The following is a 20,929-nucleotide window of genomic DNA, read 5'->3' as shown; positions in this document are numbered from 1 at the left end:
ATGTTTAAATCAACAACGGAGTCAAGAATTTGGATATTGAGAGTACACATATAATCAAAATAAAATATAACTATTTACACAAAGTTGTTTAATGTGTAAGTTGTACCTCCTAAAGTATAATATAACCAAAAAATAAAATTGAATCCGATGAGTTTTGTTTATTGAAAATGATAGATTATATCATTATCAAAAATCAATAGAAACATATACTCAATGAAAATGACCAAAAATTATCGTATGTTTCTATTTGGGAGGAGACCTAGAAAAAATTATTTATAATGACATAGACTCCAATTATATGTTTATGTGACATTGTGATAAAAGCTTACATCATAATATAGATAAAAATTATACGGTCTTAATGAGATATTCTGATTTATACCAAATTTTGTATATTGAAAGTTATAACAGAAAAATATATTAAATTATTCATATTATAATAATATAACGATAATTTTATTAAATAAAATAATAAAATAAAATAACAATCAAAACAGGCGATGATGTAGCCTTCTTGTTAAGGTTGCGAATATATATATATATATATATATATATATATATATATATATATATATATTACTTTGTTTATACTTCTTTCACAAAGACCAACTTATGAATCTAAAAACTATTTTTAGATTTTATTTTTATAACAAGTAATAAATATATATATATATATATATATATATATATATATATATATATATATATATATATATATATATATATATATTACTTTGTTCATACTTCATTCACAAAGACCAACTTATTAATCTAAAAACTATTTTTAGATTTTATTTTTATAACAAGTAATAAGTTTTTTTTTTTTTAATAAAAGGGGTATTTGGACTGTTGGATTGTTTTCGAAGGATTTGCAACATGTCAATAGATTTGTATTTGAAATTATTTAGATCTAATTTTTCTCTTATATAGACAATCATAAAATATGAATAAATAGTAATAAAAGTATTAAATTATACTTTTATTAATTAACTATTTGTATTTCTTTTGTAAAACTACAAATTGAATTAAATTGTTATCAAGATAACTTATGGATGCATTTTACTAAATTACGAAATAAAAACACTACAGAACATAAAAAACATTAATAACTATATTAAAAAAATATTACATGACACGCACTAAGCACCAAACACCTCAAAGTTGTTTTGAATAAACAATCTCAATTCTTAAGATCATGTCTTCCCGATACATTTCATCATTAAAATCTTTCTTTTAGACATAACCAACTACAACCTTGTTCTTCATTGTCAAATACTTTATATACCACAAATGTAAAGTGGATAAAAGAAAATATGAGTAACCAAGATTGGAAGATAATCTTCTTATATAGGAAAAAGATGAGAGAAGAAAATAGAAGCAACTAAGAATGAAATAAAATGTTCTTATATAGGAAAAAAATTGCAATTAGTCATTCAAATAAGTTGAAGACGTTGAAAATTTTTAGAGTTATAAATGAATATGGTTAAAGACAAGTAAGTAAAAGAAGTTGTAAAGTTGGGAAGTTTCAAATCAATATGGTTGAAGATAGAGGTCATACTTGAACCATATTGACTTGAATGACTTCTTTTATAAGTTTTACTAGGCAAGTGCCCGCGCGTTGCACAGAAATAACTATATAGTTGAAGTGTTTACAAATATATGTTTTTTTTCTAAATATAACAATAATCATTTTTGTTAAATTTGATATAATAATTCGTATACTAAATTGATATAATATATTGATTAATTTGAATTATATGATAATATATACATCTATTATAACTGCATAATCTCAATCGTTTAAATGACTTCTATCTGCGAGTTACACATGAATAAAATTAAATATAATATATGATTTAATGTTATTTATAGTTGTTGTTATTGTTAATTAATTTTTTTTAAATTTATTTGCTTAATGTTTTAATTTCTATCATTATAATTATTTAAAACATCAAACATTGTTTTTTGATTTTAAAGGTAACAATATAATCATTTATATAGAGTTATTTTTAACTATTATTATCGTAAGTTATTTTAAGCTACTTATTTGAAAACCTTTAAAGATTATAAAAATATCTTTAGTAAATATTTTAGTTAAATTGAGATTACAATTTAGTTTTTGCAATTATCACTACAATTTATCACTTTTAACTATTTACAAAACATTCTTTGGTTTTTTAAGTGGAACTAAAATTTATTTAAGTTGACGTTGTCATGTTATATTTAAATTAACAATTTTAGTATTTTGTCCAAACTGTTCAAATGTTGTAGCTTTAAACTGATAATGGTTTACATACAAAAACATTTTAAATCTAATAAATTAAGTATAATATGTTAAAAGTTAAAGACATAACTTTATAAATACAAGTAAATATATTATTTTAAAATTAAAATTTAGTATATTTATGATTACACTTTAGATTTGATATTTATTTAACCTTATTAACCAACTTATAATCATTATTAGAAAGACATTACAATTAATCACTTTTAACTATTTATAAAATATTCTTTGGGTTGTTTAAGTTAAACTAAAATTTATATTTAAGTTGACCCTGTAATGTTTATATTCAAATTAATAATTTAAATATTTTATACAAATTGTTCCAAAATTATATCTTTAAAATGATAATGCTTTACATACAACAATATATTAAAACTTATAAATTAAGTATAATATGTTAAAAGTTAAAAAAACATAACTTTATAAGTAGAAGTAAAAATATTATTTTAATATTGAAATTTAGTTTATATATGATTTCATTTTAGGTTTCATATTTATTTAACATTATTAACCAACTTATAATTATTGTTAGAAAGAAATTGAAAAGTCATGAAAGTTTTTAATGAATATGATGAAAGGAAAAATGCATGAGAGTTTCAAATGAATGTGGTCAAAAGAAAAATGCTTCCTTTATAATATAGTATGATATGATGATATGATATTTTGGCATAAACAACTACAACATTCTTCTTCATTGTCAAACACTCTATATACCACAAATATAAAGTAGAGAGAAGAAAATATGAGTAACCAAGAATGGAAGATAATGTTCTCATATAGAAAAAAGATGAGAGAAGAAAATATGAGCAACTAAGAATGAAATATAATGTTCTTATAGGCTAAAAATTGCAATTAATCATTCAATTAAGTTGAAGAAGTTGAAAAGTATTAGAATTACAAATGAATATGGTTTAAAACAATTAAGTAAAAGAAGTTTTAAAATTGACAAGTTTCATATAAATATGGTTGAAAATAAAAGTCACACTCATTTTCATATTGACTTGAATGACTTCTTTTAAAAGTTTTATATAGATATTTTGTTATAATGATACTTTTTAAACGGTTAAATTGAGTTTGATGATATATTTATTGTATGAAGATATGTTTTATTAAATAATAAATAAATATGCATACAATACATAATACATTAAACTCCCAAATTATTAACCCAATAAAAATCAAGTCTAAACCAAAATCTACGTAGTAACAAATTTTTTACGAACTATATACAAACATTATTTTCATAACAATAGGAAAATACGGGAATGAAGTAGAAAACAAATCCCCACAGAAAATGAGAAGGAAAAGCAGGAGATTCCATGATAAATAAAAAAGTTGAAAGTAAGGAGAGCCGCGAAAACACGGAGCCGCAACATCTCCATCACAAACATCACCTCTATCCCTTTCCCACTCACTTTTCTATTTATTTTATTTTTTTCCCTTTTCATAGTTCATGACATCTAATAATCATTTTAATTTTCTGCATAAAGTTAATAAGAGAGTGGAAATTTGTATGCAAACTCTTGATCCCTTTTGGTTATTAACATTTAGGAGAAGAAGCGATCAGATTACCTAAATCCATTTTTATAAAAGAAGAATATATCAACTAATGCTATTAAAAAAGGAATATATCATTATGATATGTCACCAATAAACAGAAAGCCTATTATCGGCGGTTAACATTTGAAAAACAGAACTCTTGGTGTTTTTTTATACAAATACTTTATTTGAATGATGTTTTTTTTAACATACAAAACTAGGATGATACTTTTTTAAACAAGTTTCAAACATAATTACTTTACTTTTCTAAGTCATTTTTCATTTTTAGATCTACATTTTGTCTTAAGCGGGATATATATCTTCATCATTCTGAAATCTATATACACTGTCAACTTTTTATACAGTTGAGATGAATGATAATACTATTGGCAATGGAGGAAAGGAATTAACTAGGAAGCCATGGAGAATCGCATGCAAGATAAGGTTATGACCCACGTGTGACTATAACTTTGAACCAACTAATGATTATGAAGTGAGCGCATGAAGTTGTGCATTTTTCAACTCGTGTTTGCCATGTTTGAATCAACTAAAATCACCCCATTATGCTTGTGACATCAATCAAAAAGACAACACAAAGTGTTTACTTTTTAATTTCTTTTTATTACATATCTAAAAAGAAATATCTATTATACATTACATTAGCATAGTTACATTACTATATTAACTATATTAGTTGCACATTGTTGTCTACTTTCAATGAATTTAAATCAAAATAACATAATTAATATAGCTATAACTTTTAACTTTTAAATATGAAATTCTAACACTATCTTAATTCTTGAATTAGAAACACCAAAACCATACGCATCTCTAAAGCCACCTTTTTTTGTTTCATAGTTAACAATAGATAAGATAGATAGTACGGAAACATACATAAATCAACAAGATGCCGTTTTGATTATTCTCTCCGCCGGAAAACACAAATATCCGGTGGCTATCGACACCCAAATTTCACGGTGAACTTTTTAGTGAAAGGGTGACGATTTTACAGAACTCATAAGTCAAAAAAAGAAGACTACATCTCATATTTTTAAGTTATGGTTAAATTATTGTTAGTAATAGTTTCACCTCCCAAAAAGTAGTATCCTAGACATGATCGCCGATCTACTGATGACTTTATTTAGAATTTAAGCTTTTGTCGTTTACGTAGTTAATTATACAAGAAGGTTCAATAGCTTTGGCTCTTCAACGTCGTTGCACCGGAAACTCATCGACACTTTAGATATATTGGATGCCGTCATGGCGGAGAATTTCTGTTCGTCGGCGGTGGCAGATGAACCAACCATGAGATTTGTCAGTGGAGGCGCGTTGGCTTTGCCACACTTGCCGGAAGGTATCTGGTTTCTGATCATCATTTCCGACCACGCGCCGGCAGTGTAAGCTTTATGTTCCGGGATATGAGTATTGTTCACGAGAACGGGCGGCGTACCGCCGTCTAGCACCGTCCTCACTGCCGCCTGACAGATGTGCCAGTTACCTGAGGAGAGGAGTCCGATCGCTCCGTTCACCGGATTCACTGTTCGGCCAACCGCTTCAAACAAGAGTGACTGGAACAGCGCTGAGAAGACAAATGCACATATATCATACATCATACATGCAAAGTTCTGACAAAATTAATAAGCGTGAACAAGCTATAAGGAATTAGGATGCGATGGATGTGGATTTGGATATAGAATATACCGTTTCGTTTGTGGCTAGGGACGGAGGATATGAAGTTGATGAGATCGCTCCGGCCGAAGAATTTGGAGACGAAGAGTGTAGCACGAGCTTTGGCTTCAGGAGATTCGATCCACTCGAGACAAGGTCTGAGGGCGCAGTTCTCGCTGCATCGTTTTCGTAAAACTCGACAGCCATGGCAGCTCATTTCCCTGCCTACTTTTCCTTCTGAGGATTTCTTCGAATCAAAGGAAAGCGGAGCGAGAAACGAGGGTGTGTGTGGGGTTTGTTTTGTAGTGGAGAAAAGACGTGGATTTGAAATGGAAGATTAATTCTGGTTAAGTAATTCACTTTCTCCTTCGTCGAAACAAATCGCTTTAAATGGTATTCGTGGCTTCCAACCTTTAACACACTAATTTTGTTAAATTTCATGGGTTTGAATTTGACACCAACTTGAATGAGTGATAGAAAATAAATTTTTAATAGACCCAAACCAAAATGTGCTACATTTTATAAAAAACAATAGCAATAACAAACACTACGATACCGTATTGTGGTAAGAGGAACAAATATACATAGTCACAACGAGCAACTGCTTTAAGAGATGACCATCCCATCATATATGAAAAACGATAACCTTCAATAGGACATACAAGGAGGAAGTAGTTATCGCAATGTGAAAAATGGATGCCAAAAAGTAAAGCGAACGAGGAGTGGAGTTTTGGGTGTGTTCGGTACGGAGCGTTTGAGAGCTTCTAGCTTATAATGTTTGACAAAACATTCTGTTTTGAACAGTCTACATTGTTTGACACTACAAGCTTCTAGCGTTTAGTTTAAACGAAACGCTTCAAATCAAAATGTTACTTCATGTAAAAGCTACAAGTTACCCGCTAATTTTGCCGAACACGCCATTTGAAAAGAAAAAAAAATTGGAACAACGACAAATATATTAAAAACGGAAGAAAAATGCTAGAAAGAAGCTAGCAAATATCAGGAGTTACATCAATAAAGAAGAAATATGATCAATACGCCAACTATCGCACCTTAAACTACCCCTCTTAAGCCTGTTTTTTAATCCAATTAAATGAGACAGGTTGAAACCATATCAACTTGTAACATAAAGCCACTAGCAACTTTAATTTCAATCCTTTGTTGAGAGAAGTACATATTTGAATCTTTAAGTCAACCATAGATGGAGTAGGGAGTGACGCCAACTTACACCATGAACACCACCAATACCACACATACTTCGGAAATGAGCAGTGACGAGTCTAGAACATAAAACCATGTGGTTCCCTAACATGGTTTAACCGGGCCGATTCAAGAGAAAAGCAAGTTCAACCAGAAAAATAATTGGTTCGACATGTATAAAAATTGGTGGTTAAAGGACCTAGCCCATATCGATCCTTCCTTAATTTATTTATTTTTACTAACACGAACTTATATCTGGAGAAAGTTGGTTTGAAACCGGCCTCAACAAGCTTATGGTATAGAAGTGTGAAAGAAGAAACATTTATTTATAAGTGAAACATCATAACTTTCTTTTTTGGAGTTAATGTGGGAGCCCTTAAAAATGATATGCCTTCTACCGTCTATACTTATACATCTTTTTTCATTCATTTTTTTAGCCAAACATATTAAGATAGGTCCTTCAAAATATTTAAGATATGTCCTAAATTTTTTTATACATATAATTCATTGTACAAATTTAAAAGTTAGGTGGGTCATGTGACCCACCTAGGCTCCAAGTAGTCTCGCCCATGGGAATGAGCAAGCCAAAGAAAAGATGATCCCTAGAATCTGAATCTTGATTGCAAAAAAAATGCATAACTCCGATGACAACATGACACCCCTTTTCACATCGATGCCTGAATTCTCTCCTAAAAAAACAGTTAACCTTTAAAGGAACCCATCTACACCACCACACTCAAACCCATCCACACCTCTTGAACCCCACCACATTTAACCTTAGCAGCCAAATCTCTCACAGAGAACTTACCCATCCAAGACCACCCGTCGGAAGAATCAGAGAATATAGTAGAGATCAGCAACTGCTCCAGATCTGACAACTCTTGCATCTCACTACAACATGTTGTATGCCTCGATCAACTCCATTGCCACTTCGCCCCTGTATATGTATTAAAATTTATATTAGATTAGGTGTCTAAGTCCATAACTATATTTGGTATGTACTTGATTTGATTGTGAGCATGGTCCTTTTGGGTTGCCTTCACTCATGCAACTTGACAGGATGACAAGTGGAGAGAGAGTAGGATTTATTATATGAATAACAAATTGATACTCAAAATGATTTTATTAATATATTACAAGATTAATATATTATTTGGAAATCATATTATTAATTAGTAATTAATCAGAAATTAGTTTGATATTAGTTTTTGGATTAAAATGAATTAATTAATAATGAAGGGACTGGTTTTGCAAATCATTGATAGTTGCAAAACTGGGCTATGGAATCCTTTTAGATGGGGTGGACGAAATCTATAGGAGGCTCTATAGAATTTCGTCCAAGGCCTCTAGAGTAGGAATCCATGGGCTGCTTGTGGCCTAAGCAAGGTATTAGGGTTTCCTCCAGAAACTCTAGCAGCACACCCAACTATATAAACCCTCCAAGGCATGTGAAATTCGGCCCTATGCATTCCAAGAAGAACCCTGGCCGATTTCATCCTCTCTCCAAGTCATCCTTGTTGTGTTGAGTGTTTGTGACTCCATTAGAGGTGCAACACTTGGGGCACTAAGCTTTTAAAAGCCCAAGAATCTTCAAGGTGAACTTGTTATTGCTACATAACAAGAGAGGTAACATCTAAACCCTAATTACTTGTCAATTTCAAAATTGTGTATGTTAGTCTTAGGGTTATTGCTTTGGAGTTTGTATTTGCATGTTCAATAGAGAAAAACATAGATCCAAAGCTTTAGGGTTGCATGTACACCATAAGAATGTTGTAGAGCTCAAAACCCATCACTTTATACAGTTTGAAATATAAAAAAAATTGTTCGTCTCAACCATATATAATTTAGAAAACACTGATTTTAATGGCATATTCAACAACCACGAATCCTTCCACAAACGAGTATTATCACCCCTCCCCAATACTCTTTTGAATAAATCCCCAATAACTACACAATCATCTTTAAGATCCACCATCACCTGAGTGATCTTCCACCAAACTCCTTGCAAGCCTTTTTTAGCTAATGCATTCCCATCACATATAATAAGTGTTGATGATTTTAGTGTCACTGGGACATTTGTGTAATTGGAATTTACATGTGAGCTAAGGGGATTCATAATTTGTATTCTAATATATGTTTGGGTATGTTCGGAGTGCATGCATGTATAAGATCGAATTAGAAGCTGGTTCGACGACATGTCGGGGGTCTGGGGGTAGCGCCCCTGGGTCCGGGGTTTCCAAAGGGGCAGTGCCCATTTGGTGAAGTCTAGGGGCATCGCCCCTAGCGAGGTCCATGTGGCAAAGCCCCTGGCTGGTAAAATTGACTAAGATCGTCAGTTTTGGAAACAATTGATTTCCTCATTAATTTCATATTCCCTTGATTTGTTTCCAAAGGAACACATGACAACCAACCCTAAAAACGAAACCCTACTTCTCATTTTCTATTTAAACGACTCTCATCTTGAGGAGAAACGATCCACCTTTTAGCTCTCGTTTTCATCATACGAACTCATAATCTTCTAGCAATTTAGCTTACGTATTCTGTGCCTATATTCGTAAGTGTCCCCTTGGGATTATCTGTCACAACTAGCATTTTAGCTAGGAAATTCTATTCCTGTGTAACCATTCAACTATTGTAAATCATATACTCTAAGTAAATCTCACTCAATGCTCATTTAGAATCATCAATTTTGTTCATCAAAGAGTCTGAAGCCCTAAGAACCATGGTTTAAGTCCATATTGGACTAGGATTTCCTTATTGGGCCTAATGGACCAATAAGCATCCAATTCAACCATTTTGGGCTTGGAAACCCTATTTGGGGTCTAATTGGACCCACTTCCATAAAACTTAGCATTTTGGGTCCAAAATAAATTAGTTTAACCTTAATGGGCCTGATTGGGCCATTAATGAATTAATTTGCCATAATGGGCCATAAACTCCCTTTTTCTTTCAAAATGGGCCGTGAGCTATCAAATGAGCCCAATGGGCCGAAAACTTCATGTTTAGGTCCAAAAATCCTAACTAAATGTTAATAGGCTCAAACTATTCCATTCCCACTCGTTGGCCCAAAGATCTCGGCCCAACATCAATTAAACAAAAAAAGGAAATGTAATAAGAGTTGACTTAGGAGGTGCCACCTCCATATTGTCCAACATATATCAATGCAAGGACTCTCATATTCCCATGCAAGTCACCTCACTACCTCTCTCCCCTCTCTTCTTCTACTCTCGGCCGAGAGCCAAAAACACACACACACACATACACACACACACACACTCTTTCAAACACTTCTTCAATCACTCTCAAGCATCCTTCTTCTTCTTCCTCCAAAATCTCGAAATTTTACTTGTGTTGAAGAGGATTCTCACAAGAATAACATCATTTATTGGTAAGTTTTTACATATCCAAGCTATATAACTCCTTTCTCATGTTAGATCACTTCTCCTAAACATTTTTGGTGATCATACTCTTAGAAAACCTCCATAAGCTCGAGATCTACAACAAAGGTGTGTTAGGACCAAAAATCTCTTCCATTTCTTCTTCAAAACCGAGAACAACAAGAAAAGGTGAGTTCATACCCCCTTGTTTTCGGTTTTTACATGATTTTTGAGGGAGAATACAAGTAAAAATGTGTAGATCTATGTGTTATATGCATGTCTTGTCTGATTTCTTAGCTTATTTTGTAAAAATGTATTAGATCTTAGCAAATCTCGACATCTTAAATAACATTGAGTTAAGATCCATGAACTAAGACACTTTATACATCATATTATCAAGTTAAGAGTGTTATATGTCTAAGATATAAAAATCTAAGGCAAAAACTTTGTTAAGGGTCAAAATTGTCAAGAAAACAAAAGATAAGGGTAAAAAGCGACATATATGTTTTTATAAGGATCAAACAGGTCCTACTTGTATAAAAATGGATTTTTATGATAAACATGCTTTCCAAAGGGCCAAAAATGCAAATTTTAGCTTAATGGGCCAAATATTTGGGCCTCACAGTTTTGGGCCCAAACTTGCGAAAAAAATGGAGGTTTTGGGATTAAAAATATTATTTGACCAAAGTTTGAGTCAAAATTAAAATAAACCAAATTTAGATGTGAAAATAACATTTATTTCTAAATTGGACCAAAAATGTAACTTTTATCAAAATTGGACCGAAAGTGTAAATTTTGCAAACAAAGGGCTGAAAATGTAACTTTCTGCAAAACTGGGCCATAAATGTAAAAATATAAATTTATGGATTAAATCCGTGAATTTCTAAACATTTGGGACGAAATTAAAATTTTTTATAAATTATGGACTAAAGTGTTATTTTTACAAAACTTTGGGCCTTAATTGAAAATTTGAGGCTTATTGATCAAGAACGTCGTTTTTACAAAAGAGGACTTTTTATATTCAATTCGGTAAACCTCGAACTAAAACAATCAACGAAATAATAACAAATGAACGAAGTACATCGATAACAATTTTGTTGGGCCTAATATTCACGTTACGTGGCCAATGGGCCTTAAGGGCCCATTCAAGTGTATATTGAGCCCAATATTTTCCATGACATGTTTATTGGGCCTTGCGACCCATTTACATGTTAATTTGGGCCTGAGTTAGGGGCCACATGTTTGTTGGGCCTTTGTGGTCCATTTACATGCCTATTGGGCCCAAATTACCCACTTAAATGTTATTGGGCCTTTGTGACCCATTTACAGGTTAATTGGGCTTGGACTGAAACTTACATGTTTAGTAGATTGAAATTATACCTTTACATAACTATTGAACTTCGTATACTTATATATGTACCTTTGGATTTGACAACATACAACATACACGTAAACATTAAACATAGTACGAAAGGTTGAGAATCTAGTGAGACGTGTCGGTTAGCACCTTTGAGTGTACAATCATAGCTTGTAGTTATAATCAGAGTCTCCTGGAGGGAGAGGGAGAGTTTGTGTATAGATTGATACGGGGTGACCCCCCACGCCTTAGCTGTTCGCTACAGCTAGACTAGGCTAGTCTAGGGCGACAAAACCTTGAACAAACACCGGTATTTGGAAAAATGTTAAGACAGGCAACCTAGTCATTATCATGTATGATTATAACGGCTCATATAGAGATTCAATACCAATATAACGTTTCGAAGATTAACCCTTCGATTGTGTCAATACAAAATAACTTATTTAACGATACAAGAACCTCGACATTATTATAAATAAGAAAATATCAGATTTTCTGGGGAAATATTCATATACAATTATCACTTCCTTACAATACAAGAAATTTAAACTACATCCATATATGTTACAACTAATAAATTCACACATGCATTTATACTTGATTTTCACATCATTTTCAGACATTTTACAGAAAATATCGGATTTTCTGGGTTTTTACAAAGGATACAAAGACTTTTATTCAAACCTACTTATGAACTCACCAACATTATATATGTTGACCGTTTTCAAAATAACTTGTATTATCAGGTAATCGTTAAGCAGGAAGATTTTCAAGTGTGTATGGTTTCATTTATGTAACATCACTCATCGTACTTTTAATATTTTGGAACTTATGTAGTTATAACAATGTACTTGATGTGAATAATGTTGGTTGTAATATGAAATGTTGGTGATGAACGTGTTATGATTCATGTATATTCATTGTGATGATAATTCAATTGTTAGTCACACGAGCCCCCATATGTTTCCGCCGTCTGGTTCGGGGGTGTGACAGGTTGGTATCAGAGCAATGTTTATAGTAAACTAGCATATCTAACCATACATGATATGCAACTATAAACACAATGGGACTAAATAACTCTGAACAAAACAAAAATTTCACACTTATGTGCGCATACAAGGATAATAATCTAACAACATCTAATAAAAACTTCTGGAGGAAATTGAACACTATGATTAAACCTGGACAGTTATGTAGTCATATTAGGGATAGATATAGCCTGATCAATTATATTTATTCAGAATATGATCAACATGTGTTCGGGAGTAATCATAGCGGGAAATGAACCCAAAATCCTACCTCACTCTCCAAAAACTCTCGTGGAGTCAGTATGGCTGGTTTCCACCACCCTGGAGATCCATACTTTCCCAATCAGGGAAATAACAAATGGCTAATGGGAAAACTGAAACCACCAAAGATATCTACATAGGATGTACGTTAACACTAAACAACCACTCTTTTCAAATAAACTTGATGCCCGTAACCATTAGGAGTTTTGATGTGATCATCGGCATGGATTGGTTAAGCCCCCATCATGTTGATATTATGTGTCATGAGAAGGCCGTTCTCCTTCATCTTCCTAATCGCGAAACCCTAATAATATACAGAGATAAACCCGATGCAAACCTTAGCCTTATATCGAGTATCAAGGCGCAAAAGTATCTACAAAAGAAGAACTACGCATTCCTTGCTCACGTGGTGGATAAAACCAAAGAGGAAGCGAGCATTCCCAACATCCCAGTGGCGTGTGATTTCCCGGATGTGTTTCCAGAAGATCTTCCGGGAATACCCCCAGAACGACAAATCGAATTCCGAATCGACCTAGTGCCTGGAGCCACTCCAATTGCCAAATCACCCTATAGGTTGGCCCCTGCTGAAATGCAAGAATTATCAAGCCAACTAAGCGAACTCCTGAATAAAGGATTCATCAGACCCAACTTCTCGCCATGGGGAGCTCCGGTTCTTTTCGTTAAAAAGAAAGACGGATCCTTCAGGATGTGCATCGACTATAGGGAATTAAACAAACTCACCATCAAAAACCGGTATCCACTTCCACGAATCGATGATCTGTTTGACCAGCTCCAAGGAGCTAGTTACTTTTCTAAGATAGATCTGAGATCCGGTTATCATCAACTCAAAGTTCGAAAAGAGGACATTCCTAAGACTGCTTTCCGAACTCGTTACGGTCATTACAAATTCGTCGTAATGCCCTTCGGTCTAACGAATGCCCCTGCTGCATTTATGGACCTCTTGAATCGAGTCTGTCGCCCATTCCTTAATAAATTCATAATCGTTTTCATCGATGATATTCTCGTGTACTCTCGAAGCGAAGAAGATCACAGCCAACACCTCCGACAGATTTAGAAACCCTGCGGGCTGAAAAGTTGTATGCGAAACTCTCCAAGTGCGAATTCTGGCTCCGCAGTGTAAACTTTCTGGGCCATGTAGTCAGTCAGGAAGGAATACATGTGGACCCCTCCAAGATCAAAGCAATCGAAAACTGGGCAATTCCGGCAACGCCAACAGAAATTCGCCAATTCTTGGGTCTCACAGGCTACTACCGAAGATTCATTCAGAACTTTTCCAAGATAGCCAAACCCCTCACCACGTTGGCACAAAAAGGCGTACCCTTCAACTGGACCGAGAAGCAAGAGATTGCCTTCCAATCCTTGAAGAAAGCCCTCTGTAGTGCTCCAGTGCTATCCTTACCAGAGGGAACCGAAGACTTCATAGTTTACTGTGATGCTTCGAATCAAGGATTAGGTTGTGTCCTCATGCAACGAGAGAAGGTAATTGCTTACACATAAAGACAACTGAAAACTCATGAAGTAAATTATACCACACATGATCTCGAACTGGGGGCGGTGGTCTTCGCCTTGAAAATTTGGAGGCACTACCTATATGGTACCAAGTGCACCATCTTTACGGACCACAAGAGCCTCCAACACATTCTAAATCAAAAGGAACTAAACATGAGGCAGCGAAGATGGCTTGAGCTGTTAAATGATTATGAGTGTGAGATCAAATACCATCCAGGAAAGGCTAATGTAGTAGCCGATGCCCTGAGCCGAAAGGAGTATTCAAGTCATCGTGTGAAGACTCTGTCAATCACCATCCAATCTCATCTAGCCTCACAAATCAAAGGAGCCCAACTGGACGCAGTGAATCCGGAGAATATTGCTAGTGAATCACTACGAGGAATGGAGAAGGAGCTCGAAGTTAAAGACGACGGAACCCACTACTTCATGAATAGAATCTGGGTTCCCAAAATTGGGGGATTCAGAGAGATAGTCATGCATGAAGCCCACAATACGCGATATTCTATTCATCCGGGGTCAGATAAAATGTATTTGGATATCAAGCAGCAATATTGGTGGCCTAATATGAAGGCAGAGATAGCCACTTTCGTGGGCAAGTGTCTTACTTGCGCCAAAGTGAAAGTGGTATACCAAAAGCCCTCGACACTATTGCAGCAACCAGTGATACCCGAGTGGAAATGGGAAAGGATTTCTATGGACTTCGTGACCAAATTTCCAAAGACAGCAGATGGATTGGATGCTATCTGGGTAATTGTCGATAGATTAACAAAATCCGCTCATTTCCTTCCAATAAAAGAGTCCTACAAGATGGAAAAGCTGACCCGAATCTACCTCAAGGAGGTTGTGAGACTCCATGGAGTGCCAGTATCTATTATCTCGGATCGAGATAGCAGATTCACTTCAAGATTCTGGCAATCTCTTCAGAAGGAAATGGGAACACAGCTAGATATGAGCACTGCCTACCACCCATAGACAGATGGTCAGAGTGAGCGTACCATCCAGACACTCGAGGATATGCTCCGAGCTTACGTTATTGACTTCGGCAAGTCATGGTATACCCACTTGCCTCTGATCGAGTTCTCCTATAACAACATTTATCACACGATCATCAAGGTTGCTCCCTTCGAGGCTCTTTATGGTCGTAAGTGTAGATCGCTCCTATGTTGGGTCGAGGTGGCTGACACTCAACTAGCAAAAGGACAATCGTCAGCCAGTACTCTTACCGGACCTGAAATCATCCGTGAGACGACCGAAAGGATAGTCCAAATCAAAGCTCGACTTCAAGCATCGCGAGACCGACAGAAAAGCTATGTTGACAAGCGGCGAAAGCCATTAGAATTTCAAGTCGGGGATCGCGTGTTGTTAAAGGTCTCTCCTTCGAAAGGAATGATTCGCTTTGGGAAACGAGGAAAATTGAACCCGCGATACATTTGGACCGTTCGAGATTCTTTCCCGAATTGGTCTAATGGCTTATAAGCTGCAGCTACCTGTCGAGCTCAGCAACGTACACCCAGTGTTTCACGTCTCGAATCTGAAAAAGTGTCTATCAGATGAGACCCTTGTCGTTCCTTTGGAAGAGATTGAAATAAACGATAATCTCCTGTTCGTCGAAGAACCAGTCGAGATCATGGATAGGGAGGTGAAGCGTACAAAGCAAAGTCGCATCTCGATTGTGAAGGTTCGATGGAGCGCAAAACGTGGGATGGAATTCACGTGGGAACGTGAAGACCAGATGAAGCAGAAGTACCCTCACTTATTCTTCCCTTCACAAACCTAGTTTTCAAAAGAATTTCGGGACGAAATTCCCTCTAAGGGGGGGATGATGTCACAACTAGCATTTTAGCTAGGAAATTCTATTCCTGTGTAACCATTCAACTATTGTAAATCATATACTCTAAGTAAATCTCACTCAATGCTCATTTAGATTCATCAATTATGTTCATCAAAGAGTCTGAAGCCCTAAGAACCATGGTTTAAGTCCATATTGGACTAGGATTTCCTTATTGGGCCTAATGGACCAATAAGCATCCAATTCAACCATTTTGGGCTTGGAAACCCTATTTGGGGTCTAATTGGACCCACTTCCATAAAACTTAGCATTTTGGGTCATTTTGGGTCCAAAATAAATTAGTTTACCCTTAATGGGCCTGATTGGGCCATTAATGAATTAATTTGCCCTAATGGGCCATAAACTCCTTTTTTCTTTCAAAATGGGCCGTGAGCTATCTAATGAGCCCAATGGGCCGAAAACTTCATGTTTAGGTTCCAAAAATCCTAACTAAATGTTAATAGGCTCAAACTATTCCATTCCCACTCTTTGGCCCAAAGATCTCGGCCTAACATCACTTAAACAAAAAAAGGAAATGTAATAAGAGTCGACTTAGGAGGTGCCACCTCCATATTGTCCAACATATATCAATGCAAGGACTCTCATATTCCCATGCAAGTCACCTCTCTACCTCTCTCCCCTCTCTTCTTCTACTCTCGGCCGAGAGACAAACACACACACACACACACACACACACTCTCTTTCAAACACTTCCTCAATCACTCTCAAGCATCCTTCTTCTTTTTCCTCCAAAATCTCGAAATTTTACTTGTGTTGAATAGGATTCTCACAAGAATAACATCATTTCTTGGTAAGTTTTTACTTATCCAAGCTATATAACTCCTTTCTCATGTTAGATCACTTCTCCTAAACATTTTTGGTGATCATACTCTTAGAAAACCTCCATAAGCTCGAGATCTACAACAAAGGTGTGTTAGGACCAAAAATATCTTCCATTTCTTCTTCAAAACCGAGAACAATAAGCAACGGTGAGTTCATACCCCATTGTTTTCGTTTTTTACATGATTTTTGGGGGAGAATACAAGTAAAAATGTGTAGATCTATGTGTTATATGCATGTCTTGTGTGATTTCTTAGCTAATTTTATAAACATGTGTTCGATCTTAGCAAATCTCGACATCTTAAATAACATTGAGTTAAGATCCATGAACTAAGACACTTTATACATCATATTATCAAGTTAAGAGTGTTATATGTCCAAGATATAAAAATCTAAGGCAAAAACTTTGTTAAGGGTCAAAATTGTCAAGAAAACAAAAGATAAGGGTAAAAAGCGACATTTATGTTTTTATAAGGATCAAACAGGTCCTACTTGTATAAAAATGGATTTTTATGATAAACATGCTTTCCAAAGGGCCAAAAATGCAAATTTTAGCTTAATGGGCCAAATATTTGGGCCTCACGGTTTTGGGCCCAAACTTGCGAAAAAATGGAGGTTTTGGGATTAAAAATATTATTTGACCAAAGTTTGAGTTATAAATATAAATAAACCAAATTTAGGGGTGAAAATAACATTTATTTCTAAATTGGACCAAAAATGTAACGTTTATCAAAATTGGGCCGAAAGTGTAAATTTTGCAAACAAAGGGCTGAAAATGTAACTTTCTGCAAAACTGGGCCATAAATGTAAAAATATAAATTTTTGGATTAAATCCGTGAATTTCTAAACATTTGGGACGAAATTACAATTTTTTATAAATTATGGACTAAAGTGTTATTTTTACAAAACTTTGGGCCTTAATTGAAAATTTAAGGCTTATTGGTCAAGAACGTCGTTTTTACAAAAGAGGAATTTTTATATTCAATTCGGTAAACCTCGAACTAAAACAATCAACGAAATAATAACAAATGAACGAAGTACATCGATAACAATTTTGCTGGGCCTAATATTCACGTTACGTGGCCAATGGGCCTTAAGGGCCCATTCAAGTGTATATTGAGCCCAATATTTTCCATGGCATGTTTATTGGGCCTTGCGACCCATTTACATGTTAATTTGGGCCTGAGTTAGGGGCCACATGTTTGTTGGGCCTTTGTGGTCCATTTACATGCCTATTGGGCCCAAATTACCCACTTACATGTTATTGGGCCTTTGTGACCCATTTACAGGTTAATTGGGCTTGGACTGAAACTTACATGTTTAGTAGATTGAAATTATACCTTTACATAACTATTGAACTTCGTATACTTATATATGTACCTTTGGATTTGACAACATACAACATACACGTAAACATTAAACATAGTACGAAAGGTTGAGAATCTAGTGAGACGTGTCGGTTGGCACCTTTGAGTGTACAATCGTAGCTTGTAGTTATAATCAGAGTCTCCTGGAGGGAGAGCGAGAGTTTGTGTATAGATTGATACGGGGTGACCCCCCACGCCTGAGCTGTTCGCTACAGCTAGACTAGGCCAGTCTAGGGCGACAAAACCTTGAACAAACACCGGTATTTGGAAAAATGTTAAGACATGCAACCTAGTCATTATCATGTATGATTATAACGGCTCATATAGAGATTCAATACCAATATAACGTTTCGAAGATTAACCCTTCGATTGTGTCAATACAAAATAACTTATTTAACGATACAAGAACCTCGACATTATTATAAATAAGAAAATATCAGATTTTCTGGGGAAATATTCATATACAATTATCACTTCCTTACAATACAAGAAATTTAAACTACATCCATATATGTTACAACTAATAAATTCACACATGCATTTATACTTGATTTTCACATCATTTTCAGACATTTTACAGAAAATATCGGATTTTCTGGGTTTTTACAAAGGATTCAAAGACTTTTATTCAAACCTACTTATGAACTCACCAACATTATATATGTTGACCGTTTTCAAAATAACTTGTATTCTCAGGTAATCGTTAAGCAGGAAGATTTTCAAGTGTGTATGGTTTCATTTATGTAACATCACTCATCATACTTTTAATATTTTGGAACTTATGTATTTATAACAATGTACTTGATGTGAACAATGCTGCTTGTAATATGAAATGTTGGTGATGAACATGCTATGATTCATGTATATTCATTGTGATGATAATTCAATTGTTAGTCACACGAGCCCCGGACGTTTCCGCCGTCTGGTTCGGCGGTGTGACATTATCCTAGGCTGAGTTTCTTGTAACCCGGGCATAGGGTAGAAATATCAGTTCGGAAAGTGTTTACACGATCCAAAGGATATCCGAATCTCCACTATAACCCTACCCGTTTTTCTAACAATCGAATTTATATTTCCTGTTTCTGGAGATGGGTGAATCAATACGTGAGATGACCACTAAGTTCGCAAAACTATAGAAGTTTGAAGGCGTTGATTTCAGGTGTTGGAAGAAGAAGATGCACTTCATGCTGACCACTCTGAAGACAGGATACGTGCTAACTACTCGAATACCACCTAAATAGGAGGAAGGTGTTGATGAGACACTTGAAGAAACCAAGAAGAGGAAAAAGTGGGACAACGATGACTACATATGCAAAGGCCACATATTGAACGTTATGTATGATGCTCTATTTAATATACATGGTGATGTTTTAACTACTAAGGATTTATGGGACACCCTTGAATTGAAATACATCACTGAGGACGCTTCTAGTAAGAAGTTTTTGGTTAGTGATTTTAATAACTTTAAGATGGTCGATTCAAGGTTTGTCACTGAACAATACAATGAACTCCTTGGTATTTATGGTCAATTTAAACTGAACAACATGAATATGGATGAATATATTGTTGTGTCAAGTGTAATTGACAAACTTCCACCATATTGGAAGGATTTTAAACATAACCTAAAACATCAAAATGAGGAACTGTATTTGGTTCAAATTGCTAGTCATATTCGTATTGAAGAATCTCTTCGTATGAAGGAAGTTGAAAAATCTGATAAAACCAAAGGGAAAGTTGAATCTGGATAGCCTTCTGTTCTTATGGTTAAAAACAAAGCCAGGAACCCGAACCATAAAGCACATGGAAAAAGTAAGCAGGAACATGTCCCAAATACCTCTAACAAAAAGAAAAAAGAATTGGTTTGTTGGAGGTGCAACAGGGTGGGGCATTGCAAGCGTCATTGTCGTGTGAACTTGGGCAACAATAATAACAACAATGGGGTTGGAAACAGTGGAGCCAATGGAAGTGTGAACGGGTCTTCGGGCCAAGTTAAAGGATGTCAGTTTTTTACTAACTTTGATAATTCTAATTAGAATTATGTTTATTATGTTTCACTAATTCCTGAATCATTCTATATACAAGATGATGATATTGCTTGGTGGATCGACTTCGGGGCAACGAACTATGTATGCAAGGATAAACGGTTGTTTGAAACATTAACACCGCTTGAAGATGGATCAGTGCTGAGAATGGGATACAGTTCTTTTATACCTGTTTATGGTGTCGGTGTTTTGAGTCTTGAATTTACTTCTGGAAAGACTATTAGGCTTTTTGATGTTTCGTTTGTTCCTAAGATTCAAAAGAATCTTGTTAGTTCTAGTTGTTTGAATTATCATGGTTTTAAACAAGTTATTGAGTCGAATAAGTTCATCTTATCTCGAGGTGGAATGTTTATTGGTTTTGGATATTTATATAATAGAATATTTCATTTGAGTATTGTTGACAAATTATTACCTCTTTAAAATTTTGCATTTGTATCTTCTACTTCTAATGTTGATAAATCAATGTTTTGGCATGTAAGATTAGGTCATGTAAACTTTAGAAGGATGCATGAGATGTCAAAAGATGGATTAATTCCAGCCTTTGACATGACTTCTGATAACTGTAAAACATGCATGCTTACAAAAGTGACAAAACAGACCTTTCCTAG

At 34.7% G+C, this 20,929-nt stretch overlaps 1 protein-coding gene across 1 annotated transcript; it reads right to left on the bottom strand.

Moving 5' to 3' along the window:
• Window positions 1-4,869: 4,869 nt before the first annotated feature.
• On the bottom strand, window positions 4,870-5,811 carry LOC145108567 (LOB domain-containing protein 38-like). Its single transcript, XM_079045599.1, has 2 exons — window positions 5,525-5,811; window positions 4,870-5,402 (listed from the first exon to the last, which is right to left on the bottom strand). Exons 1-2 carry the CDS (start codon window positions 5,706-5,708, stop codon window positions 4,999-5,001), a joined length of 588 nt encoding a protein of 195 aa, XP_078901725.1. The 5' UTR covers window positions 5,709-5,811; the 3' UTR covers window positions 4,870-4,998.
• Window positions 5,812-20,929: the final 15,118 nt, after the last annotated feature.

Source organism: Lactuca virosa, chromosome 4 (assembly GCF_052849685.1).
Source record: "Lactuca virosa cultivar CGN04683 chromosome 4, Lactuca_virosa_CGN04683_v6, whole genome shotgun sequence".
Lineage (NCBI taxonomy): Eukaryota > Viridiplantae > Streptophyta > Magnoliopsida > Asterales > Asteraceae > Lactuca > Lactuca virosa.
The sequence above is the reverse complement of the archived record's forward strand: the minus strand, read 5'-3'. Positions and strand labels throughout refer to the sequence as shown.

Bases quoted from the DNA above. Each gene is read 5' to 3' on its own strand.
- LOC145108567 (XM_079045599.1), bottom strand. From the start codon at position 5,708: ATGAGCTGCCATGGCTGTCGAGTTTTACGAAAACGATGCAGCGAGAAC. The intron at 5,403-5,524 runs GTATATTCTATA...TTGTCTTCTCAG, and splicing joins CCCTAGCCACAAACGAAACG to CGCTGTTCCAGTCACTCTTG.